The sequence below is a fragment of the Pecten maximus genome, chromosome 19, assembly GCF_902652985.1.
Source record: "Pecten maximus chromosome 19, xPecMax1.1, whole genome shotgun sequence".
Taxonomy (NCBI): Eukaryota; Metazoa; Mollusca; class Bivalvia; order Pectinida; family Pectinidae; genus Pecten; species Pecten maximus.
Genome location: NC_047033.1, coordinates 23,940,807 through 23,967,291, shown reverse-complemented (window position 1 = coordinate 23,967,291; position 26,485 = coordinate 23,940,807). Strand labels below are relative to the sequence as shown.

Below are 26,485 nucleotides of genomic sequence, written 5' to 3'. Positions count from 1 at the left end.
GCAACCTTAGGGAAAGGGAAATAGATTTTGCAGGAATGGTGACTCCCTTGGGTATGAGGGGTTGGGCCAATTAGGGAAATAAAGGTAATTTCTTTAAATTGTTACTTGCATATTCCAATGATTACTGAAATATTCATTTGAGATATGCAGGCGCCTTTGACCTCTTGTTTATTTGCAAGTGTTTCACATTTCAGTCTTTTTTTAACAATGTGTATGTAGGAAAATCCTCAATGTATATACCATGACATCCAGTAGAACGTTTCCTGGTTTGCCTTGTTTTAATGTCTGTTTTCCATTGTAGGATATGTTTGATGTTGTACTGGATGAAAACCAACTAGAAGATGCCTGTGAACACCTCGCTGAGTTCCTGGAGGCATACTGGCGGGCCACACATCCTCCTAACAACACTCCTCAGTCGCCACGGCAACACGGCCAGGGCCCGCCCTCACCCAATCCGCTGTCGCGTCACAACACACTGCCGGCACACATGTCTTCTAACAGGCCACACAGTATGGACCGTAGGGATTCGCCTGACCGACACCCACGTGGAAGTCACCACGATTCGTATGATCATGGAGGAGGGCGTGATAGACATTCACATGATCACGATGTCAGCCCATCACACGACAAACTTCATCATGATCATGATCATGGATCTGCTGACTATGATCGGGATAGTGGTTACGAAAAGGCCGATAGGAGAAGGGACTATGTTGGGCACGGTGACCGGGAGCCACGTGGTCATAGTTACGATCACCGACGGGGAGATCACGGGTCTCGTCCGTACGGTCGGGAACGCGACACAATAGACAGTAAATATGGCTCCTCTCCCAGAAACTCCAGTTATCAACAACAAATGAAACAAGCCAGTATTGACATCTAGTTCACACGGGGGTAGAGCGCTGTAAACGTGATCGCCTCCAGTTTAATACTAACAAATTGCGTTTTTTTTTCTGTTTGACATCCCAGTATGTAGTATAACTATTGAGTGACATCAATGACAAAATCGATTAATTAGTGCAATTGATGATGATGAAGATGATGATGATGTTGACCATGACTTGCAACCTTTGACCCCTACAAACTTTTTTAAGTTGAGAATTTTTAGCCCACCATTTGATGATGGTGGCTATTAAAATCGCTCTTTCGGTCTGTGGTCTGTCTGTAAACAATCATTGTTATCACTATTTCTTGAGAAGGATATTTCTCAAACTTCACTTGGTCCCTTGGACCATTTTAATTTTTAATCTGATCGGGAAAACAAAATAGCGGAAAGATGCCTTTCTTAAATCTTCCTTAGGTTTCATATGAAGGTTTTCCCACATAATCAGATTATTAAGAGGCAAGAAGGAAAAACTAGAGAAAAGATCTGTCTTACATAGAAGCAATTAATATTATTCAATGGTGGGTGCCTGGATCCCTCTGTGGTCTCTTGTTTACCTTGATTTCTGATGTTGTGCAGACATAGGGTGACTCTAGTGTTATAGCTGATGAGGAGCGAGAGTGTGTGGTAATGGTTGTTATTTAATCTGCTGCGTGTCCGTGAAAAAGGATAATCAAATGTTTTTATGACGAAGGTTTGTCGAGGATGTAGAGATGAAAGGTGATACAACATAAACCTTTGTTACTTAGAAACTAAAGTTTGTTACTTAGCAACCAAAGTTTGTTACTAAGTAACAACATGAAATTATCTAAACTGAATACAGCCTCCACTAATTATTAACAAGATGGAAAGTTAAAAATTCATTTTGGGTTTCAGGGTTTGAAAAACATTTTTTTTCTCTTTTTTTTGCGATTATAGAGTTGTCTCCCCAATGGTAGAGTCATTGTGCTGCTGATGATGTGTCCGCTAGCAGTGTTTTCAGGCATAACATGTCACATATGATTGATGTATTACATCTTTACACAGTTTTCTAAATGTTCCAATGAAGCGGGTTTGGCAGATTTCTTGTTGGCGATATCTTCACTAACAGGACAAAGATCACTGTCTGTGGGATACAGATTTCCACTTAAAGTATTAATTAAAAAAAAAAAAAAAAAAGAATTATAAATATCTCTTCTACTCAAGGAGACAACTTGAATAATTGCAATTATTTTTGAAAAAATTTTCAATTCAGACAAATATATTTGTTACAATTTTAATACGAAAAGATGGCATGTGTGACCTTTTTCCTCTGTAAGGACTTTGGATTTTGATTGTGTCATCCTCGACTTTAGCTTGCTGTATGGATTGATCCTGACCTCTGAGTAATGTCTGTTTGTCACCATCTTTATGTTCATTGCTGACTGGGAGTGTCTGCCAGCTGTATGACAGTGCAATATGATTGGTCAAACATAATGTTTGACTTCTGTTGTGAAATGGCTTAGCCATTGTGTTATTGCTCAACACGTTTGTTTTGTTCCCAACACCCTTCAAAATTGGTTTGAGTTTTCGTCTGTTGACCTGTTTGTACTTTCTGACCTGTGCATGCCGACATTGAATTACTCATCCTTACCCCTTCTGTCTCTCTGTAGAATGACCCTGCTGACCTCTTCCTGACCTCTTTCTGACCCTGTGTGTCTTATTATAGGATTGTATCATTGATCCTTTTGTCTCACAAGTTTTCCCTATAAAATATCATACACCATTTAAAATCTTACCTGCATCTAAATTGTTCATCTCAGCAGAATCTTCGAGGGACAGAATAATTTGTCTCTACTGCCTCCGAACTGTTCAACTCAACAATGTAATGGTGGGTTTGAACAATACAAACCTTACAGAGAAGGACAGAATAATTTGTCTACTGTCTCCGGACTGTTCAACTCAACAATGTAATGGTGGGTTTGAACAATACAAACTTTACAGAGAAGGACAGAATAATTTGTCTACTGTCTCCGGACTGTTCAACTCAACAATGTAATGGTGGGTTTGAACAATACAAACTTTACAATGAGGGACAGAAATACCCTCAGGTTGATTATTGTGTTCCGTTGATATATTTCCTCGACATAATAGCAATCATACGTAGCAATGTTTGAATGGATTGTAGAGACAGAAAAGGCAGGAGCAATAGTACTGAACATTTATAACATTAACTCGCAGTTTCATGTCGGTATCTGAAGCATTATTTTCACTTTTGGCATTTATGGAATTCAGAAGATATTATTATTATTATAGAATATATAATGTTTTATAACGATATAACTCATCTCTCATAGAATAAAAATCAAAGATATCCTCTTTGTACAGTTGATGTGGTTGATGTGCCTCTCATAGCCAGACTCTATACTTCATTACACATTCATCCTTATCCCTCTCATTTTAAAAATAATTTTTTCATTTTATTGTTATTGAAATTACATGATTGAATGAGCCACTTCCTTGCAACATGTCACCTGAATGTGACCTGTTCATCTTCCCCAAATGCTTGGTTGTCAAGTTAGTTACTTTTGTCAAAAAAGTCCAGTCAAAATAAATAACTTTGTCTAGTGAAATTAACAGTATTGTCCCCCAAAAAAAACATTACGAGGATCGTTTAAAAATAAAAAATAGACAGATATTTGTTTTTTTCTAAAGTTTTGCTTCATAATTACAAATTGTAAATACTGTGAAAACGTGCATGTTTGGATACCTGTAGTTGATGTAACCCTACCACCCCTTTTTACCAAAATAGACTGGTTTGGGGATATCTTATTATATATTGTTGTACAGGGGTGATAGGTTCACAACAATTATACATGACACTTTCTTTTCTTTTGAGAATTACATCTCCCTATCATTTCACATTCACACAAAAGATGCTCCCAAACTCCTTTCAAAACTGATCTTATTCCAGCAAATGTTTTTCCATGTTTGTATATTAAATGAGAAAATCAAAAATAAGTGACATGTTTGCTATGTGCGGTACAGTTGTTGACCCCATGTATATTTATTTTAGTATGATGTAGATCTTTCTAGACATTTGCAGTTCTCATCACCAATCAACACATTTTAAATCTTTGTAGCCTAGCAACCATTTCTAAACACAAGCATCTAGATATTCTATGGAACCTGTCTTCCTTTATGACCTACATGTAGATGTGGGCAGGGCAGAGAATCTGTAAACAAGATCCGTGCCCCAGGGGCAGAGAATCTGTAAACAAGATCCGTGCCCCAGGGGCAGAGAATCTGTAAACAAGACTCGTACACCAGGGGCAGAGAATCTGTAAACAAGATCCGTGCCCCAGGGGCAGAGAATCTGTAAACAAGACCCGTACCCCAGGGGCAGAGAATCTGTAAACAAGACTCGTACACCAGGGGCAGAGAATCTGTAAACAAGATCCGTGCCCCAGGGGCAGAGAATCTGTAAACAAGACCCGTACCCCAGGGGCAGAGAATCTGTAAACAAGACTCGTACACCAGGGGCAGAGAATCTGTAAACAAGACCCGTACCCCAGGGGCAGAGAATCTGTAAACAAGACCCGTACCCCAGGGGCAGAGAATCTGTAAACAAGACCCGTACCCCAGGGGCAGAGAATCTGTAAACAAGACCCGTACACCAGGGGCAGAGAATCTGTAAACAAGACCCGTACCCCAGGGGCAGAGAATCTGTAAACAAGACCCGTACCCCAGGGGCAGAGAATCTGTAAACAAGACCCGTGCCCCAGGGGCAGAGAATCTGTAAACGAAACCCGTACCCCAGGGGCAGAGAATCTGTAATCAAGACCCACGTCCCAGGGGCAGAGAATCTGTAAACAAGAAACTCAGTTGTACAAACAGGAAAATTTCATACCTAGTTACTCGGTAAAGATGGATTGGTCTGCGGAAGGTTTAGTGGAGACTTGCTGGAGATAGGGTCTTGAAATTAAGTTGTGTAAATTTACCTCTCCTGTCAATCTAAACAATCAATCAATGGCCAATATTTGTCTCCATGGATACTATATATTGGGAATGTGACCGTTATTTCATGGATTTGACTAATTTAACCCTCCAATTATTGCAAGATTGTGACTCGGAAGTTTGCAGATTTTGTGTCCATATTTTCTTTTCTGGAGTAATCATCACCTTACAAAGCCTCCTGAACATTTTACACTCAATTTAATTATGAATATACACCGAGTTGATGTCTATTCTCAATGATTTCTTAATATTGGTATAGAATTTTATCAAATTGTGTATCTTTTCCTGATATGATTATTTGAATTTTTGTCTCATTTGCAAACTAAACAAAAATTATTATAAGTATACTAGTTTGTGCTTTAAGATATTACCAGTACCCTGTAATGAAATCTAAACAAAATCTATTTTTAATGATTTTGAAATAAAACTGTTTGTGAGGAAAGCTGCTCCATTAAATGAAAAGGAAGCATTTTAAAGTCATTTTCAAATTTAAAAACAAGGTAAATTATCAACTCATCACCACCCAATCGCATGTTGACCAAATCTATCCTGCCAGAATTTGTTGCAATATTTTAAATATTTGCGATCGTCACATACCAGATATCTTATGAGCTCATTTTAACATTGTTTTGTGAGCAGACAATATGTGTAAAATACTCATTTGCAGTTATAAAAATCCATAACATTATCAAAAAAAAAAACCCAACAAACAAACAAACAAAAGCAAAAAAAAACATCAACTTGGTTCGATGTGGTCTTCCTGTGTGTTAGACCTTGTTTAGTGGTATAAGTTTATCTAGACCAAGGTTTTTCACCTGAGCAGGTATGAATTGTACCATTTCTGTGGTATTTTTTTCATCTGAGCAGGTATGAATTGTACAATTTCCTTGGTTTTTTTTTACCCGAGCAGGTACAAATTGTACCATTTCTGTGGTAATTTTTTCACCTCAGCAGGTATAAATTGGTAGTAAGATTTTCTCACCCAAGCAGGTACAAATTGTACCATTTCTGGTAAGATTTTTCACCCTAGCAGGTACAAATTGTTCCATTTCTATGGTAACTTTTTTATCCCCGAGCAGGTATGAATTGTACTATTTCTGTAATTTTATCACCTGAGCAGGTATGAATTGTACTATTTCTGTGGTAATTTTATCACCTGAGCAGGTACAAATTGTACCATTTCTGTAATTTTATTACCCGAGCAGGTATGAATTGTACTATTTCTGTGGTAATTTTATCACTTGAGCAGGTATGAATTGTACCATTTCTGTGGTAATTTTTTTTATCCCTGAGCAGGTATAAATTGTAGCCTGTTTCCTGTACAGATAACGGTGTATGCGGGGATGTTGATCAGCTGTGGCAGGCCATATGCTCTGATCTCCTGTATTAGTATATAAACCCTAGTTTACTTACTGGTGACCTGTTTGATTTAGATTGTTTAGTACATTTATGTTGGGAGAGTCTCTTATTTATCTGTATCTATACGATGTATTGATTTTTATTCAACCAACCATTTATTCATCAATACCTCATTTTCACCGATTGGACGGAAGGTCATGACCTCTTAGGTGCCATCTGTGTCTGTAAAACTTTGTACTTTAAAAGCTTAGAATTTTAGAACCACTTATATGATACATAAATGGAAGACTGATGAACTTGGCCGTTGACATTGTCAATTATGTAAGCATTTCACATGTTCATAAGACATGAGGTCTGCTATTTATTATCCTAGTGCATTGTCATGGAGCGTGTCAGTACATAGGGAGTTCTCATATAATTTTTTTTTTTAAATATGCATCTTAAGTCACTTTTTTTTACAAGACTCCTTAAAATGTATCGTTTTTTTAAAGAAAGAAACTTGGTATTTAAAAAGTTCATCCATTTCAAACTATATTTTATTTAACATCTTTACTCTCCCTTTCATCCCACCTGGTTCAAATTTCAATGCAAGCCATTGTGTGAGAATCGATTAGAAGTAATGTTATTGTCTATTGATCAGGATAGTAGTCCGGAGCACATGATTGGCTGATAAATTTCCATTTTGCTCATGAATATTTATGAATATAAATGTGGATCTTCCATACTAGCCTCAAGTGTGAGAGTTTGGTTGTCATGGTTATGTTTATGTAAACAACCAGCCCCTTGTACAGCGTGTTATTTACTGGCACTGTTTAGCGACAGAATCTCTTGCGCTGTTTACCGAGAAACAGAATCTCATATACTTTGTTCAGTATGTGGCACACTTTTTACGCAATTAATTCACCTTTTGAGATTTACTACACACATTTAATGGGAAGTGGATACACATGTTTATTATGATTTGAGATTTTTATGTTATAAAGATTTCTATGTGTTGAGATGCGGAGGGGATTTGTGATTATTATTATGATAATAAATCTGTTAGTCTTTCGGACATGGTGTAGCTTTACACTACTACAGTGTACATCTATACACAAATACCAGACAGTGATCAACGTTCGCTGTGTATATTTGTTTTCCGTTATTTAATTCTGCATGTTATTCATCTTGTGGATAAGTTATAGTAAGAAAAGTTGTGAATGAAATGTGATTGTACATGCATGTGTAAAAGACTTGTACTGGTACATGTTATTGTTTTGAATGTACCTAGCAACTGTATCTAATGTGAGGTATCAATGCCTTTGGCTGTATCCTTAAAATTGTAAAAAAAAAAAAAATTCCTAAATTGTATTTTTTTTTTTTTTTTTTCAAAACTTGAAATTTATTGCCAGTTTTGAAAATCTGAAATGATTCAGTGTTTGAAAAATACATAATTTATTTAGCAACAAAATTTTTAATCAATTTGTACAAATTGGTTACATTTTGAATTTTATAGTTTATTGTCGATGTCAAGTACATCTTTTGTTTTTTAAATTCTGATATTAGCTATACAAAATTTTGGTTGTGTAAACTTAATTGCAAATCTTTTGTAATCTTGAATATATACAGTTTTGGTTCGGGTGCTGAGACCCTTCAGAACTTCTTTGCCCGACTTTGTTGGGTCTGACTTTCGGAGAACATGGTCGTCTATAATATATATACAAACCGTCTGTAGTGGAGTGTGGTTGTTGCACAGGATAAGAAACCCTTTCCTCAACCATTCTCCCACAGCTGGTATGATTTTTTAGTCTTTAACAAGAGAATGAGTGACATTTACAACTCTATGTTCTACATACTGTTTGCATGTGATAAACTTTGATACTGCACACTGTGTTTCATTTTGAATTTGAGAGCCCTCCAACACTGCCTTGCTGGCGGTCACTGGACCTTGATATTGGACACCCTTGGTCCCTTCCTCACCGTCGTCAATATCACTGACTCAAATCCTGCAATGGCACCATCCAGTCAAGAATCCAGATATTTAAAAATTATCTCCCCAGTTGACTACGGTGTTTGATGTATACCATTACATGGTAAGGTCATTCCGAATGGATCACATTATCAATAGACTAACCATCAATAGATACAGATCCATCCTGAACAGCCATGCCACATCATGGAAGGCATCATTTTAGCATCATACAGCTGTTATGACCGTTTCCTTATAGCCAGACCATCATGTGTTCGCTACTCGGCGGACCTGCCGACAACTCCTAACTATGGTAATTATACAATTTATTTATAACTGTGTTGTTTTGACAGAGGTGAAATTATCTGTCATTTTTTTTTCCACTTGTACAATTTTCACTATAATAACAATAATAATCTACCTTGTTGGATTTGTAAATAAAACGGATTTTTATCTCCATTCGGATATTGATGTTGGTTCTTATTTTGTACTGAAGAATTTCACTGGAAGAACAAATCATTACTTTCATGAGATATTGGCACACTGTAACGTTCCTGAAAACCTCTGGTAAGAACACAGTAATGTTCCTGAAAACCTCAGATTAGTACACTGTAATGTTCGTGAAAACCTCGGATTAGTAAAACCTCGGATTAGTACACTGTAATGTTCCTGAAAACCTCGGATTAGTACACAGTAATGTTCCTGAAAACCTCGGATTAGTACACTGTAATGTTCGTGAAAACCTCGGATTAGTACACAGTAATGTTCCTGAAAACCTCGGATTAGTACACAGTAATGTTCCTGAAAACCTCGGATTAGTACACAGTAATGTTCCTGAAAACCTCGGATTAGTACACAGTAATGTTCCTGAAAACCTCGGATTAGTACACAGTAATGTTCCTGAAAACCTCTGGTAAGAACACAGTAATGTTCGTGAAAACCTCGGATTAGTACACAGTAATGTTCGTGAAAACCTCGGATTAGTACACAGTAATGTTCCTGAAAACCTCGGATTAGTACACTGTAATGTTCGTGAAAACCTCCAATTAGTACACAGTAATGTTCCTGAAAACCTCGGATTAGTACACAGTAATGTTCCTGAAAACCTCGGATTAGTACACAGTAATGTTCCTGAAAACCTCGGATTAGTACACAGTAATGTTCGTGAAAACCTCGGATTAGTACACAGTAATGTTCCTGAAAACCTCGGATTAGTACACAGTAATGTTCGTGAAAACCTCCAATTAGTACACAGTAATGTTCCTGAAAACCTCCAATTAGTACACTGTAATGTTCCTGAAAACCTCGGATTAGTACACTGTAATGTTCCTGAAAACCTCCAATTAGTACACTGTAATGTTCCTGAAAACCTCCAATTAGTACACAGTAATGTTCCTGAAAACCTCAGATTAGTACACAGTAATGTTCCTGAAAACCTCGGATTAGTACACAGTAATGTTCCTGAAAACCTCGGATTAGTACACTGTAATGTTCCTGAAAACCTCTGGTAAGAACACAGTAATGTTCCTGAAAACCTCGGATTAGTACACTGTAATGTTCGTGAAAACCTCGGATTAGTACACAGTAATGTTCGTGAAAACCTCGGATTAGTACACAGTAATGTTCGTGAAAACCTCGGATTAGTACACTGTAATGTTCGTGAAAACCTCGGATTAGTACACTGTAATGTTCCTGAAAACCTCGGATTAGTACACTGTAATGTTCGTGAAAACCTCGGATTAGTACACTGTAATGTTCCTGAAAACCTCTGGTAAGAACACAGTAATGTTCCTGAAAACCTCGGATTAGTACACTGTAATGTTCGTGAAAACCTCGGATTAGTACACTGTAATGTTCGTGAAAACCTCGGATTAGTACACTGTAATGTTCCTGAAAACCTCGGATTAGTACACTGTAATGTTCGTGAAAACCTTGGATTAGTACACTGTAATGTTCGTGAAAACCTCGGATTAGTACACTGTAATGTTCGTGAAAAACCTCGGATTTGTACACTGTAATGTTCGTGAAAACCTCGGATTAGTACACTGTAATGTTCCTGAAAACCTCTGGTGTATAAATGAAAGTCAAACATGGATGGCATATATAAATAATTTATTGCATTTAAAAACAAGAGCTCATCAAGCTGGAGCATGATACACCCATCACAGGAAAAGCTACCACAGGAAAATGTAGCGTCGTTGACGAGCGTATAAAAACCCCTTATATATGTTGAACATAATTGCCCTTTGTTGTAGTGGACAAAATCTTAACAAATTGAATAAAAAATAGAAAACTTCTTAGATTTTCTACACAATGCCCTTATTTGGCCATAAAGGGGTTATTGTGCCAAAGATATTGTAGCAAGTTTCATAAAAATCCGCTGATAAAGAAAGGCTGGAAAAGTTAACGAAAGGACGTACGGACAGTGCAGGGGTACACCATAATACGACCCCTCATTGATGGGTGTATAAAAAATAGTATTCTCATTACATGTTCATCAAATAAAATGTATTTGACATGATTACTGACCCAACAACAATGACCAATTACAAATATAGTGCTGCCACAAAGCTGCCCAGCAAATATTCAGCAATCTAATTATAACCAATTTAAACTTAATCATTAAAACAATGTATGGCCCTATCTAGACCACTATAAGTAACCGAGAATACAACAATGTATGGCCCTATCTAGACCACTATAAGTAACAGAGAATACAACAATCAGGTCAATACTTTTGCACCTTCAAACTTAAGATGGATTCCGACACCCGCTGAGTTTTGTGAGCAGCAGTCACAAACCTAATCATGTCTGTTAAAGGGGTTTCTCTTGGCTGAAACTGGTCAGGTTGAACACAGGCACTGGTGGCATTTCACACACTTGGCCAAGTTTGATAACAAGAGGCCAAAAGGACTTGCACCACTCGCCTGGATATTTCAGTGATGGTTGAAAAACACTAGCAGCAATTTAAAAAAATTTACCTCCATTTCCCCTTGGGCCTTGTCCCTTCCTGTCCCAAGGGGGGACCAGTCATCATTTATGTAAAAATTTGTTCCTCTTTCCCCAAGGTTCATCACCAAATTTGGCCAAAATCTTCTCAGTCGTTTAAGACTAGTAGCAATTTATAGGAAAAGTTGACAAATGGATGGAGTGCCATGGCATAAGCTCAACAGTCCTTAGGACCTGATGTGATCAAAACATCTCTTACATGGCTTTGTTTGCTGTAGCAGAACACCTATTAAAGCCATATTTATGGTAAGTGCGGTGTTAGGCTATTGAAAGTTTACAGGTATTTACGGCCATTATGTCATTGAAAGTTTACAGGTATTTACGGCTAGTTTACAGCTATTTACAGCTAGTTTACAGGTATTTACGGCCATTATGTCATTGACAGTTTACAAGTATTGACGGCCATTATGTCATAACATGTTGTTCAACATCCTGTTTGTTTATGTTCAGTAAACAATCCGTCCCGACTCTGTGGATTGTAAACAATGTCTGAGGTTCCTATCTATCTCATCGATCTGGAGTGTGAAGGGAAAAAACTCTTGCAGTTTTGTCATCCGATACAGTTACCAAGGTTTCTCCATCCCTGAAAACATAACAATAGTACCAGAATGTCATTAGTATTGTTACATCAAACAATATCTAGATTTGAAATAAGACTTGGATCACCTTAAACTGAATGGGTGGTTAGATGGTATGTTATAACCCTTTTACTACAAAGTCAATGTTTAATTTTCTAAAAGTTTGAAGAACACTGGTCTCCGATTACTCATTTGACACAACTTCATATCGTGATTATAAACAAGAGGCCCATGGGGCCTGTATCGCTCACCTGGTTGGATTTGACCAAATGTCAAAATAATGTTCATGTTCAATTCCTTTTGTTTGTTAACTTCAAACAATGCTATATATGGTTATAGCGTGGGGATCCCAACTGCTTTAAAGAAATAATGAAGTCCAGACTCTCTGAGTTTACAACATGCATTTATAACTTTATGACTAGTAGTGATTTAAAGGAATTACCTCTATTTCTCATATGGGGCCCCGCCCCTTTGCCCCTTGGGGGTCAAAGTCACCATTTATGCAAAATCTGTTCACCTTCCCCCAAGAACGCTTCTGACTAAATTGGGTTCAAATCCATTCATAACTTTATGACTAGTAGCGATTTGAAGGAATTACCTCTATTTCCCCATTAGGCCCCGCCCCTTTGGCCCCTTGGGGGTCAGAGTAACCATTTATGCAAAATCTGTTCTCCTTCCCTGAAGGATGTTTCTGACCAAATTGGTTTCAAATCCATTCATAACTTTATGACAAGTAGCGATTTAAAGGAATTACCTCTATTTCCCCTATTGGGCCCCGTCCCTCAGGCCCCTTGGGGGTCAGTCACCATTTATGCAAAATCTGATCCCCTTACCTGAAGGATGTTTCTGACAAAATTGGGTTCAAATCCATTCATAACTTTATGACTAGTAGCAATTTGAAGGAATTACCTCTATTTCCCCATTAGGCCCCGCCCCTTTGGCCCCTTGGGGGTCAGAGTAACCATTTATGCAAAATTTGTTCACCTTCCCCAAAGGATGTTTCTGACCAAATTGGGTTCAAATCCATTCAAAACTTTATGACTAGTAGCGATTTAAAGGAATTACCTCTATTTCCCCATTAGGCCCCGCCCCTTTGGCCCCTTGGGGGTCAGAGTCACCATTTATGCAAAATCTGTTCCCCTTCCCCAAAGGATGTTTCTGACCAAATTGGGTTCAAATCCATTCATAACTTTATGACTAGTAGCAATTTAAAGGAATTGCCTCAATTTCCCCTATTGGGCCCCGCCCCTCAGGCCCCTTGGGGGTCAGAGTCACCATTTATGCAAAATCTGATCCCCTTCTGCCAAGGATGTTTCTGACCAAATTTGGTCAAAATCCAATAAGAACTTTTTGACTAGTAGCGATTTGAAGCAAATGTTGACGGACAGACGGACGCCACACCATGGCATAAGCTCACCGGACCTTCGGTCCAGGTGAGCTAAAAACCTACAAAGTTTCAAAGAAATCGGTAGAAAACTAGATGATCTCCAGACAAGATTCAATTACTAGAAATAAATGAAGGAGATTATAACTTTTGCAAAACTAGTCTAATCAAAATGCCTTTCGGGAAAACACAGCTATGAAACATGATTATAAAGTTGCAAAGACATAGGTAAAAAAAATGTAGGGGATCTCTTGTGAAATATCAATTCATGCAATAAACAATGGCCCATGACTTTAGCAAAAATAGTCATATCAAAATATTGTTCAGGGATAAACAATAACATATTATGATTATAATTCTTGTCAAGTTTCAAAGAAATTGGCCGAAAAATATAGATCTTCTGACAAAAATCAAATACTGAAATAAACAAAGGCCAATAACTTTTGTAGAAATAGTTAAAACAAAATTCTTTTCTGAGAAATGCATATGATCAGTGTTCGAAAGTAAAGGTGGTCCGATGGTCCGAGGCTATAGAAAACCTGGTCGGTCTATGTAAAATTTCAAAGTGTTGGCCCCATTGGCTATGAAAAGTTTGAGCCCTGACATGCATTACAATTTATGAAAACAACATTCCATTATTTTCTGACAAATGATCATATGAAATCAGAGCTTACAATAGAGTTTATTTTACCCATAACAGTGTGTTATTACTGGATGATGCAAGCATTTGAGTGACAGTTATGAGCCTACTTTCAACAATGTTTTAAAAAATTGGTCTATCGAAAAATGACTTGGGCTATGGGATTTGAATTTTCTGTAGACATACTGTCTAAGGAATTCTCATATATAATTTCATACACTGTATGATAACAAGATTATAATACAGACCAAGTTTTAAAATAATTGGTCAAAATTGTAGGAGAGCTCGGGATATAAGATCTCGGATGTACTAAAGTTTACACTGGGTGGATGAATGGAAGGATGACACCATCCCATAATACTATCGTCAAATATAGTATTATAAAATCACCTCTAAGAAATTGGAACTTTAGATTATGGCAGGAAGCAATCATAATTGAAATGCTTCATTGTTACAGCAAATCAAGACAACGCAGCGAATTAAAGTCCCCAAGTGGATGTGAAATTTTATGTCAAGAAATTTGTAATAAATAACGTGTAACATTTGAAGATCGGACGATGCATCGACTGTGGAACGAAAGTAGGCTATCTATCTTAAAGCTATTTTAAAACGGACAATCTGATTGGTCGACAATTATAGTTTGTATTGTTTACATACATTGACATTGATCCAGTTAGTATTTGTAGGGAGTTGTTTGACTTACCTGGACAGATCAAAGTCCAGTATGGAATCTGTGTGGCCTGTCCACTGGTTAACACATTGACCATTTCGGCCGTCCCAAAGACGCACAACCCCATCTAGACATGCTGTGTACACAAGGGGGGCAGTGGGGTCCCACTTCAGTCTGACCACACCTGCCTAAAATACAAAATATGTAAAATTAATCCTACGGAAGGCAGTGGGGTCCCAATCCAGTCTGACCACACCTGCCTAAAATACAAAATCAATACAAATAATCCTATGGGAGGCATTGGGGGCACTGTATATTTCAATGTAGAACAAGAGGCCCAATGGGCCTAAATTGCCCCTCCAGTCCCAAGGAAGCAAGAGTCAAAATATATATGTACTAAATTTGCTTTAACTTTCATCTAAGTTATGAAATGTTTCCGTCAATTTGACCGCTCCGAGTCAGTCATGGCCAATATCTGCATACCATCTCATTCCATTCCCTTCCATACTGATAATTCTGACCCAGTTTGTATGATTCCCAATGGCAATTAAACGAATCATGCTCCAAAATGTGATTTCCCAAGTACATCGTATATAAACTATTGTAAACTTGACCCCCTCCCCAGGGGAAATCGAGCCTCCAGGGCTATGAAATTAATTCACAATTGTGGTAAAGACGAGGAGTATCTGATTCTAACTTATTTGGGTCTTGAGGAAAACAGTTGGGAGTTTGGACTAGACAAGCTAAAATAATATGGCCATATATACCTCGTGTTGACAACTGCTTCTCACAATTTGAGTTGGCATGTCCCATATACACAGGGTACCCTGTAAAGTGCCTGTGGCGGCCAACGTCTGTCTGAAACAACAACATAAAGTTCTTAGACCAGGATTTTCTATTTTTGGAATAACACAAATATTCAAATTTTACAAATTATTTAAAAAGACTATTAGCATCTTCGCTAGCCAAGGCTTCTGATTACGTTACACTCCACGAACCCTTGGCGGATATAGTCGTGTTCAAACCGTCGCGCCCTGGAATCCCAGGGCACCCAATCAAATCGCGTTTTACATTCTGGCTTGGATTCGCAGTAAACAAAAATGCGGCACCCAGTACAGAGCTACATTGCCGACTATGTCATGGCATTTTACCTAAATACAAAAATTACAATCTTTGGGGGAACATTCGCAGTGTTTGATCAATTCATATAAGTCATTGATCACATATCTCATCGAAATGACACCAAACCTCGATGTGTGTTTGTAAACATCACCGATGAAGTAAATCGGTAACGCTTGTTTTGATTGGTCGAAAATTTCATGCGTGAAGGGTGGTAATTTCGAATCACCGCTAGAGGGCCAGAACTGACGCCTATATCTGCCAAGGGTTCGTGGAGTGTAACGTAATCAGAAGCCTTGGCTAGCGAAGATGGACTATTAGATGCTTGCTAGTAACTTATACATGTATATGTAGTGGCCTTAGTCTACAAATTTCCCAGGTTTCTAGTCTAGCCCCTTGGCAAGGTAATCTAAAAGGAACCTAGGATCCTCTGCCTCAGCCATTCTGTATTTTCTCATAGAAAGGAGTCACAACTTGGGCCAGCTCGCCTGGTCCAAAGAATGGCTTAAATGCTTTTGACCAAATTTGGCCTCTTAGGGGTGACACACAGGAGCAAATTCTTTAACATCCTTTTATGTTTTCTGTACAGAATGATAGTATCGTGTCCATTTGACCAGAAAAAATCATCCTTGGACACAGTGATAGAATCACTTAATCTTTAAAAATAGTTTTATCTAAATTTGGTCTAGAATAGAATTAGTTGATAGGAACGGATTGATCTCTTCTCAATGGTTCCACCCCTCTGGCCCAGCATTCATTCCTGATTTATACAATAAAGATCATCTTGCCCAAGTGATATTTTTTACCAAATGTAGTTTAATACAGACTGCACGTTTGCAAGAATAGTATTTGTTATCAACAGCTAAATGTCTCCTTTTCCTCTCGACCTCCCTTGTGTTCAGGGGTCAAATTAGCCTCTGTTATCAATGAAACAGGGGTCAAATTAGCCTCTGTTATCAATGAAACAGGGGTCAAATCAACCTCTGTTATCAATGAAACAGGGGTCAAATTAACCTCTGTTATCAATGAAACAGGGGTCAAATCAACCTCTGTTATCAATGAAACCATTGTTCTCCTTCAGTGATGTTTCAAACCAAATTTGGTTGAAATCCACTCGGGTGTAATGAGTAACATTTTAAACCAAATTTTAGCAAATTTTCCCATTCTGAACCTTCCACCTATCCCTAGGTTTTAAACCAACCATAATCATTTAAGAAATGATTGTCCTTCGACTGTTTCTACTTTTTTGGGGTCTGCACCTCTAACACCATTCCCCGAATATGTCTCTTCCCTTCCCTCAGATTATGCCCGGACTGTCAAATGTTTCAATTAGAAGTAAAAATAGAAACATCAGTGTTTGTTTACAATATCTCCAGCTGTTCCATTTTACCCACATTTTGTTAAGTCAAAAAATGTGAAAAGGACACACATCTCACCAACCGGTAGGGACCAAGATCCTTCAATGTCATTAAAACATAATCGAGCGGTTCTCGAATCATACATTAGTATATTTCAAAGGATGGTCCGGGTAACACTCTATCTACCAACTAGAATGCAAACTCTGGAAAGTTGAATGGTAGTAGTGAATTAGATTTTTTATCGTCTTGACTTACTGTTTACAGAATCCACACGCCTCTACAGAGTTATCTCCCTCCTTTATCGACTCGCACTTAAATGTTGACAAAACCTGCAAGAAAAACGAATTTAAGTAAAATTATTAGTAATTGTATTGGTCTATCTTAATACATATGCAATAACATTGAGCAGTAATTAAAAAGAATATATATTTATGAATTATCACAATGAATATATATGCGCTCAATGAACAAGAAAAATATGAGAATTTTTAACAAAATCTCTGGTATGATTCTGACCTTTCCTGTACTTGAGTTGATAACCTTGGCTGTGATATCAGTTGACCCCGTCATCACCATGGAGTTGTCATGGTGACAGTCCATACACACAACCGTTGAGGTGTGACCATCTCGACCTACACAAAACTTCAATGATGAAATTACTTTGTCAGACCACAAAATCTAGTCTGTACAATTATTAATATACTGACCTGCAAAACATCAACAATAAAAATGTCAAACTTTGTCAGACCACAAAATCTAGACTGTACCATTATAGCCGACCTAAAAAACATTTTATGATGTAATTTCAAACATTGTCAGACCACAAAATCTAGACTGTACCATTATATCCAATACAAAACATTTTATGATGTAATTTCAAACTTTGTCAGACCACAAAATCTAGACTGTACCATTATACCCGACCTACAAAACATTTAATGAATGTGAAACTTTAAGCCTTGTCATCATTATATGTATATCACTATAAAACAGCAGATCCAAACAGATAGATTCCCCAACAATGGAGGCCTTCATATGTACTTCAGCTGACCTCTTCTCTCTACCATGAGTTATGAATTTTAGAGGGAGGTAACTCTGACGCACTCATAAGTAAAAATGAGAGATTCTCAATTCTGCTGTAATGATTATACAACACAAATGATTTACCAGAAATGGTTTTCATCACATCAGCTGTTTTCATGTTCCAGATCTTGACCGCTCCGTCATCATACCCGACACACAAGCGCTTCCCTGAATTAAATAGAAGATGTCTGATTAACAATAACGATCAGAGTATTGGAGGGAGTCGATCTCAATAAACCTGTGGAAATATCTTAAGTATTTTTCAGAATTGGTTTGGAAAACAATTTTATGTTTAACATGAATTATTATTGTGTAATGCATTGATCCAAACTGTCTAATTAAATGGGATGTTGTTTTAATTAAGATTTGTTTTATTTGTTTACTGCGGATAACGTTTATATACCATCAGGAAGGATGCGTCCCACACCAGCAGTACATCCATGTCCCTGGAAAGTTTTACAATCACCATCAGGAATTTTCCACATCCACACATCTCCATCGACGGTCCCGCACAACAACACTGGGGCCAACAGGTGCCACTGTAACCACTGAAAAACAATGTGTGTTAAAGTAACCATGGTAACTATTTTAGATGCCACTGGAAAACAATGTGTGTTACAGTAACCATGGTAACTATTTTAGATGCCACTGGAAATCAATGTGTGTTACAGTAACCATGGTAACTAGTTAGGGTGCCACTGTAACCACTGGAAACCAATGTGTGTTACAGTAACCATGGTAACTAATAAGGGTGCCACTGTAAACACTGAAGAAAACAAAATGAGTTACAGTAACCATGGTAACTAGTTAGGGTGCCAATGTAACCACTGGAAACAATGGGTGTTACAGTAACCATAGTAACTAATAAGAGTGCCACTGTAACCACTGGAAAACAATGTGTGTAACAGTAACCATGGTAACTAGCTGGAAAACAACATGTCACAATTCATAATTGTAATAGCCACCATAACATGATACATGTAAACAAACAAGTATTGGACGGTGTCATGGTATTAAATGAGTGTAAACAAACAAGTATTGGACGGTGTCATGTTAATGAGTGTAAACAAACAAGTATTGGACGGTGTCATGGTATTAAATGAGTGTAAACAAACAAGTATTGGACGGTGTCATGTTAATGAGTGTAAACAAACAAGTATTGGACGGTGTCATGGTAATGAGTGTAAACAAACAAGTATTGGACGGTGTCATGGTAATGAGTGTAAACAAACAAGTATTGGACGGTGTCATGGTATTAAATGAGTGTAAACAAACAAGTATTGGACGGTGTCATGGTAATGAGTGTAAACAAACAAGTATTGGACGGTGTCATGGTATTAAATGAGTGTAAACAAACAAGTATTGGACGGTGTCATGGTAATGAGTGTAAACAAACAAGTATTGGACGGTGTCATGGTAATGAGTGTAAACAAACAAGTATTGGACGGTGTCATGGTAATGAGTGTAAACAAACAAGTATTGGACGGTGTCATGGTAATGAGTGTTAACAAACAAGTATTGGACGGTGTCATGGCAATGAGTGTAAACAAACGAGTATTGGACGGTGTCATGGCAATGAGTGTAAACAAACGAGTATTGGACGGTGTCATGGTATTAAATGAGTGTAAACAAACGAGTATTGGACGGTGTCACGGTAACGAGTGTAAACAAACGAGTATTGGACGGTGTCACGGTAACGAGTGTAAACAAACGAGTAATTGGACGGGGGTCACGGTAACGAGTGTAAACAAACGAGTATTGACGGTGTCACGGTAACGAGTGTAGAACAAACGAGTATTGGACGGTGTCACGGTAACGAGTGTAAACAACGAGTATTGGACGGTGTCACGGTAACGAGTGTAAACAAACGAGTATTGGACGGTGTCACGGTAACGAGTGTAAACAAACGAGTATTGGACGGTGTCACGGTAACGAGTGGTAAACAAACGAGTATTGGACGGTGTCCACGGTAACGAGTGTAAACAAACGAGTATTGGACGGTGGCACGGTAACGAGTGTAAACAAACGAGTATTGGACGGTGTCACGGTAACGATGTAAACACAACGAGTATGGACGGGTGTCACGGTAACGAGTGTAAACAACGAGTATTGGACGGTGTTCACGGTAACGAGTGTAAACAAACGAGTATTGGAACGGTGTCACGGTAACGAGTGTAAACAAACGGTATTGGACGGTGTCACGGTAACGAGTGTAAACAAACGAGTATTGGACGGTGTCACGGTAACGAGTGTAAACAAACGAGTATTGGACGGTGTCACGGTAACGAGTGTAAACAAACGAGTATTGGACGGTGTCACGGTAACGAGTGTAAACAAACGAGTATTGGACGGTGTCACGGTAACGAGTGTAAAACAAACGAGTATTGGACGGTGTCACGGTAACGAGTGTAAACAAACGAGTATTGGACGGTGTCACGGTAACGAGTGTAAACAAACGAGTATTGGACGGTGTCACGGTAACGAGTGTAAACAAACGAGTATTGGACGGTGTCACGGTAACGAGTGTAAACAAACGAGTATTGGACGGTGTCACGGTAACGAGTGTAAACAAACGAGTATTGGACGGTGTCACGGTAACGAGTGTAAACAAACGAGTATTGGACGGTGTCACGGTAACGAGTGTAAACAAACGAGTATTGGACGGTGTCACGGTAACGAGTGTAAACAAACGAGTATTGGACGGTGTCACGGTAACGAGTGTAAACAAACGAGTATTGGACGGTGTCACGGTAACGAGTGTAAACAAACGAGTATTGGACGGTGTCACGGTAACGAGTGTAAACAAACGAGTATTGGACGGTGTCACGGTAACGAGTGTAAACAAACGAGTATTGGACGGTGTCACGGTAACGAGTGTAAACAAACGAGTATTGGACGGTGTCACGGTAACGAGTGTAAACAAACGAGTATTGGACGGTGTCACGGTAACGAGTGTAAACAAACGAGTATTGGACGGTGTCACGGTAACGAGTGTAAACAAACGAGTATTGGACGGTGTCACGGTAACGAGTGTAAACAAACGAGTATTGGACGGTGTCACGGTAACGAGTGTAAACAAACGAGTATTGGACGGTGTCACGGTAACGAGTGTAAACAAACGAGTATTGGACGGTGTCACGGTAACGAGTGTAAACAAACGAGTATTGGACGGTGTCACGGTAACGAGTGTAAACAAACGAGTATTGGACGGTGTCCGGTACGGTAAACGAGTGGGGGGGTAAACAAACGAGTATTGGACGGTGTCACGGTAACGAGTGTAAACAAACGAGTATTGGACGGTGTCACGGTAACGAGTGTAAACAAACGAGTATTGGACGGTGTCACGGTAACGAGTGTAAACAAACGAGTATTGGACGGTGTCACGGTAACGAGTGTAAACAAACGAGTATTGGACGGTGTCACGGTAACGAGTGTAAACAAACGAGTATTGGACGGTGTCACGGTAACGAGTGTAAACAAACGAGTATTGGACGGTGTCACGGTAACGAGTGTAAACAAACGAGTATTGGACGGTGTCATGGTAATGAGTGTAAACAAACAAGTATTGGACGGTGTCATGGTAATGAGTGTTAACAAACAAGTATTGGACGGTGTCATGGTAATGAGTGTAAACAAACAAGTATTGGACGGTGTCATGGTAATGAGTGTAAACAAACAAGTATTGGACGGTGTCATGGTAATGAGTGTAAACAAACAAGTATTGGACGGTGTCATGGTATTAAATGAGTGTAAACAAACAAGTATTGGACGGTGTCATGGTAATGAGTGTAAACAAACAAGTATTGGACGGTGTCATGGTAACGAGTGTAAACAAACAAGTATTGGACGGTGTCATGTTAATGAGTGTAAACAAACAAGTATTGGATAGTGTCATGGTAACGAGTGTAAACAAACAAGTATTGGACGGTGTCATGGTAATGAGTGTAAACAAACAAGTATTGGATAGTATCATGGTAATGAGTGTAAACAAACAAGTATTGGATAGTGTCATGGCAATGAGTGTAAACAAACAAGTATTGGACGGTGTCATGGTAATGAGTGTAAACAAACAAGTATTGGACGGTGTCATGGTAATGAGTGTAAACAAACAAGTATTGGACGGTGTCATGGTAATGAGTGTAAACAAACAAGTATTGGATAGTGTCATGGCAATGAGTGTAAACAAACAAGTATTGGACGGTGTCATGGCAATGAGTGTAAACAAACAAGTATTGGATGGTGTCATGGTAATGAGCATAAACAAACAAGTATTGGACGGTGTCATGGTAACGAGTGTAAACAAACAAGTATTGGATGGTGTCATGGTACGAGTGTAAACAAACAAGTATTGGATGGTGTCATGGTAACGAGTGTAAACAAGTGTTGACTGACGTCATGATAACAAAACAAGTGTAGCTACTCTAAGTTTCAGTCTGTCCACACACTAGCTGCCCACATCAGCTGCATTGAAAATAATGAAGTTAAATGATATGGACTACAGCATACATGAGGACAGAATTTTTAGTCTATGAAAGAGCCAATATTGTGTAATGTCAGACTGTTGATGTTGAAGGAGTATATACTGGAACACCTGTATGTGTATGATGTTGTATGATATTTATCTTCAATGTTTTTTGAGATATGCTCTGGGAACAGTATCAACCAGACAATATGTAGACATCCCTCGCCAACTTTGTTGTTCATAGAATAATGAATTGACTCACCTCTATGTCAGAACACTCAAATGACCAAACTTCAGACTTTGTGTCGACCTTCCACACCTTGACCAGTCCACTAAGGTCAGCTGTGGCTGCATACATCCCATCAAAACTGAAGCCTACCGATGTTACAGAATCCTTGTGTCCTGTAACGACATACAGATCTTAGAAAGTAATGAAATGTAAGCCATCCACCATAGATTTTTTGCTCTCCATTGACCTTTGACCTTAAAGTCAAGGTTGCAATTATCCAATGACAGAGCACTGCACTTCACCAATGGGAAGAGAAAAAAAAAGAATACCACAACTTTTACTGAAGAAATCTTAAACAATTTAAAAGTTATTGCTGGGATAGGAATCATCAAAAGAATTTGCAGTTTGACCTTGAGAATAAAAATAAGTGACCTTATGGCAGTGAATTGCACATTGGCTTCAGGTAATGCAAGTATAATGGAAGTTTTATTAAGATATCTTCAAAGGTTAAGAAGATACAATTTTAGCATACCATAACTTCCTGTGCATTGCCCATAGGCTTTATGATTTAAAACATTTAAAAATGTCTTCTGCCAAGTATTTGATGAAGCAAGCTATCTAACCAAATGCTTTTCCAAAACAAAAATCATAAAAGCTACACAGGCTATAAAATACTTGTCAAATCCAAGCTAACTTTGTGTGTTTCCTTGGTGTACAATACCAACCTGATATATCATGTAATGTAATTGCTGTTCACATCCAAAATATGAATGGTACATTTACATAGGCATGGATGTAAAAAGTAAACAAAGTTCAAGTCTCAGAGTTACTGGGTCAAGGTCAAGGTCAAGGTCAAGGTCATTGTTACTATTTTCTAGACAAGTAGGTGAGATTAATTTAGGCTCCTAGCTGTTTGCTGACAATATCCTACCTCCACACTCCATGATGCTTTCCCCGTCCGTAACTGACCAAATATAGCCTTTGTCATCTTGACCGCCTGTCACCACCATCTTCCCTTCATGTGGGTCAATGCCTACACTGAATACAGCATCTGAAAAAACAAGAGGTCAAATGGGCCTGTATCACTCACCTGCTTCTTATCATTATGTAACTATGCAGATGCTAAGCTGATTACCACTTTATTTAAATATAAGAGTAGGCTAGGTTTATTCATTCAAGCAAAATGGCCAAATATCTACATCACTGTGTCTTTTGGCTTCTAAAAACTCATCATTAAAAGATTTCAGCACATTTTCCCCCTATGACCATGAAGTCGGTCAAGCAAATTCATTTTAACAAACTTGATAGTGTTCTTAACCCTAGCATCTTACAGACCCAATATGATGTACCTGGGCCTCTTATTGACCAAATATTGTTTAAAAGATTTTAGCATGTTGACCTCTGCGACCTTTAATGTAGTTCAAGGTTATTTATTTTACAAGACTTGGTAGCCCCTCTTCCATGCACGCTACAGATGACAGGCCCAATATCAGTGCCTCTTGATTATTGAGAAAAAGTTGTTAAAGGCAAAAGTTAACACTGTCCAGCCGGCAGGTCAGAAGGATGGATGATGGATGCCATACCATGGCAATTCATTCACTATATAACAGAAACATCCAGTTAAAAGTCAGTGTCACTATTGGAGTTTTACAAATTAATACGGAGCATAATATTCCTGGTGTCTATTTTACCCCCTCAGGTATATGGTAACAGAGAAAGAATATTGTGTACAATGAATTTGAAATCTTTACTTACCAGAATGACTGGAGAACACAGCACTGGCATCATCTTTCACCTGACCGCCTCCCATCGCTTCAGACTCCTCATCAAACTCATCATCCTCTTCATCACTGTGGAGATCCATGTCATTAACATCATGGGAAATATCTGAAAGTTTGAGCAGACTGTGATCATTAACTGTGTATGATACTGAGTAAATGTATAGTAATGTATCATACCTGTGTGAGTTGCCTCACAGGTTGGTTTTGATAATATTTACACAATACCTACGATAGGCCATTGTTACTCTTAGGACTGGTTGCCATGAGTATACATGATATAGTTTCAATAAAGGCCTAGCAGACACTCTAAATGCCTAGCTGATAATCTGAAAGCCTCGCTTATACTCTACAGGCCTGATACTCTTTAGACCTAGCTGATAATCTTAAAGCCTAGCTGATAATCTTAAAGCCTAGCTGATAATCTCAAAGCCTAGCTGATGATCTCAAAGCCTAGCTGATACTTTGTTATTGCATTTGTTTGATACAGACAATTAAAATTCAATTTCCTGTGTTCAAATATAACTTAAATATTCACCTTCATATTGTGATTTTTTGTGTGTGTTCATAAAATTTTCACATTTACAAAATTTATATAATCAGGTATAATAAGTGTGTAATACTTAAAGTATCCGACGTGTAATATTTAATTTGAAAACATTGAACATATAACAAGAGGCACATAATTCTCAACAATATTCTGAAGGTCTGAACCTACTGAATATCACAACAAACATGATGATCTATGAATACTGTACAAAAAAAATACATGATAGTTATTATAATCATTAATGGGTTTAACATTCACTTTTTTCAATAATTTACTTTTTTTTCCGGTTTTTTTTCATCATCATCAACACAATGTACAATTAACATTCACTATTACACTATATAGCCCTTTACACTTCCTAATACATAATTATTACCTAATCCATAGGCATCTGTATGTGGTAATTAACACTAGAGTTAAAATTCTGTGTTTAGCACATATCGATGATAAATTTTAACTCTGGTGTTAATTAACAGAAACAAGTGTCTATGCCTAATCATATGAATACAAAAGGCACAGAGGGCCTGAATCGCTCACCTGGATATTTCAGTAATTATGGCAAAATACTCTTATTACAGTTATATACAGATATTTATACATAATTGCTGCCTCATTCTACCTCTGATGGCAATTGTTCAAATAAAATCTGAATCCCTGAATCATTGTTGACACCATTGATAAATCTACATTTTTATTTCATATTGTTTTAGCATAGTATTAAAAATACACATTTCCTGCATCTGGCATGGATTGAATTCCTCTGGCCTTTATACGTTAAGACTGACATTTTGACAGAATATATTAAATTATATTATATTTAAGTCTAAATAAGAAATCTCTCTGTCAGCAAGTCTAAATTAGTACGGAGTCAGAAGGTTTAATCGTAGTGCACTGGAGTTAACATTGTAGTGCACTGGAGTTAACATCGCAGTGAACTCAAGTGCACTACGATGTTTAGTCTAGTGCACTACGTTGTTCACTACGTGTGCACTTGGTACCAAGTTTAGTTTGCTCCCAACTGTAAGTCTTGAATGGCTTCTGTACAGTGGCGTTTTCCAATAAATGAAATTCATCTTACGCGGCAAGGCTAGATAATGTTAATCTTACAGATAAAAAGGAGAATTCTAAATAACTTGCTGTGTTTTTACTTTTCTGTCCCACCTCAGATATATTGGGAGTATTTTTGTGTATTATGCAACGTACAGTAACTGTTAACTGCATGGTCATGATCATGGTGTGAATCGTACCTTCATCTTCGCCTTCCAGGTGGATTACTTCGACGATGTCATTGGGATCAAGAGAAAACTCGTTCTCAACATTTTCAGAATTAGTGTTGTCATCAACTGGTGGGTTACCTTCCTCCATAGTTTTGACTGAGGGTTTGTATTAAAAATGTAACTTATCCTACGACGGAGCCTTCTGACAGCAAAAACGTGGTTAACATCGGTATCAGCAAAACG

The 26,485-nt window shown here is 38.0% G+C and overlaps 2 protein-coding genes across 7 annotated transcripts in view; one reads left to right on the top strand and one right to left on the bottom strand.

The window, feature by feature from the left end:
• The window catches only part of LOC117317758 (voltage-dependent L-type calcium channel subunit beta-1-like), a 102,026-nt gene extending 93,396 nt beyond the window's left edge, over positions 1–8,630 (top strand). For all 6 annotated transcript variants that reach the window (XM_033872673.1, XM_033872677.1, XM_033872674.1 and 3 more), the window contains one exon: positions 302–8,630. In XM_033872673.1, the coding sequence (XP_033728564.1) occupies positions 302–883 (582 nt within the window). In that variant the 3' untranslated portion in view covers positions 884–8,630. The remainder of the gene's footprint in view (positions 1–301) is intronic.
• Positions 8,631–10,260: 1,630 nt separating this feature from the next.
• On the bottom strand, positions 10,261–26,485 carry LOC117317260 (angio-associated migratory cell protein-like). Its single transcript, XM_033871995.1, has 11 exons — positions 26,273–26,485; positions 24,453–24,584; positions 23,629–23,748; positions 22,731–22,870; positions 18,410–18,554; positions 18,091–18,174; positions 17,440–17,555; positions 17,179–17,252; positions 15,214–15,304; positions 14,480–14,634; positions 10,261–11,757 (listed from the first exon to the last, which is right to left on the bottom strand). The coding sequence occupies exons 1-11, from the start codon at positions 26,388–26,390 to the stop codon at positions 11,682–11,684; spliced, it is 1,251 nt and encodes a 416-aa protein (XP_033727886.1). The 5' UTR covers positions 26,391–26,485; the 3' UTR covers positions 10,261–11,681.

What these genes read in the sequence shown, in the direction of transcription:
- LOC117317260 (XM_033871995.1), bottom strand. Translation starts at nt 26,390, where the DNA reads ATGGAGGAAGGTAACCCACCAGTTGATGACAACACTAATTCTGAAAAT. An exon ending in TGTGTTCTCCAGTCATTCTG is followed by an intron (nt 23,749 to 24,452) that starts GTAAGTAAAGAT and finishes TTGTTTTTTCAG; the next exon opens with ATGCTGTATTCAGTGTAGGC. An exon ending in GAAGCAGTTGTCAACACGAG is followed by an intron (nt 14,635 to 15,213) that starts GTATATATGGCC and finishes TTTGTATTTTAG; the next exon opens with GCAGGTGTGGTCAGACTGAA.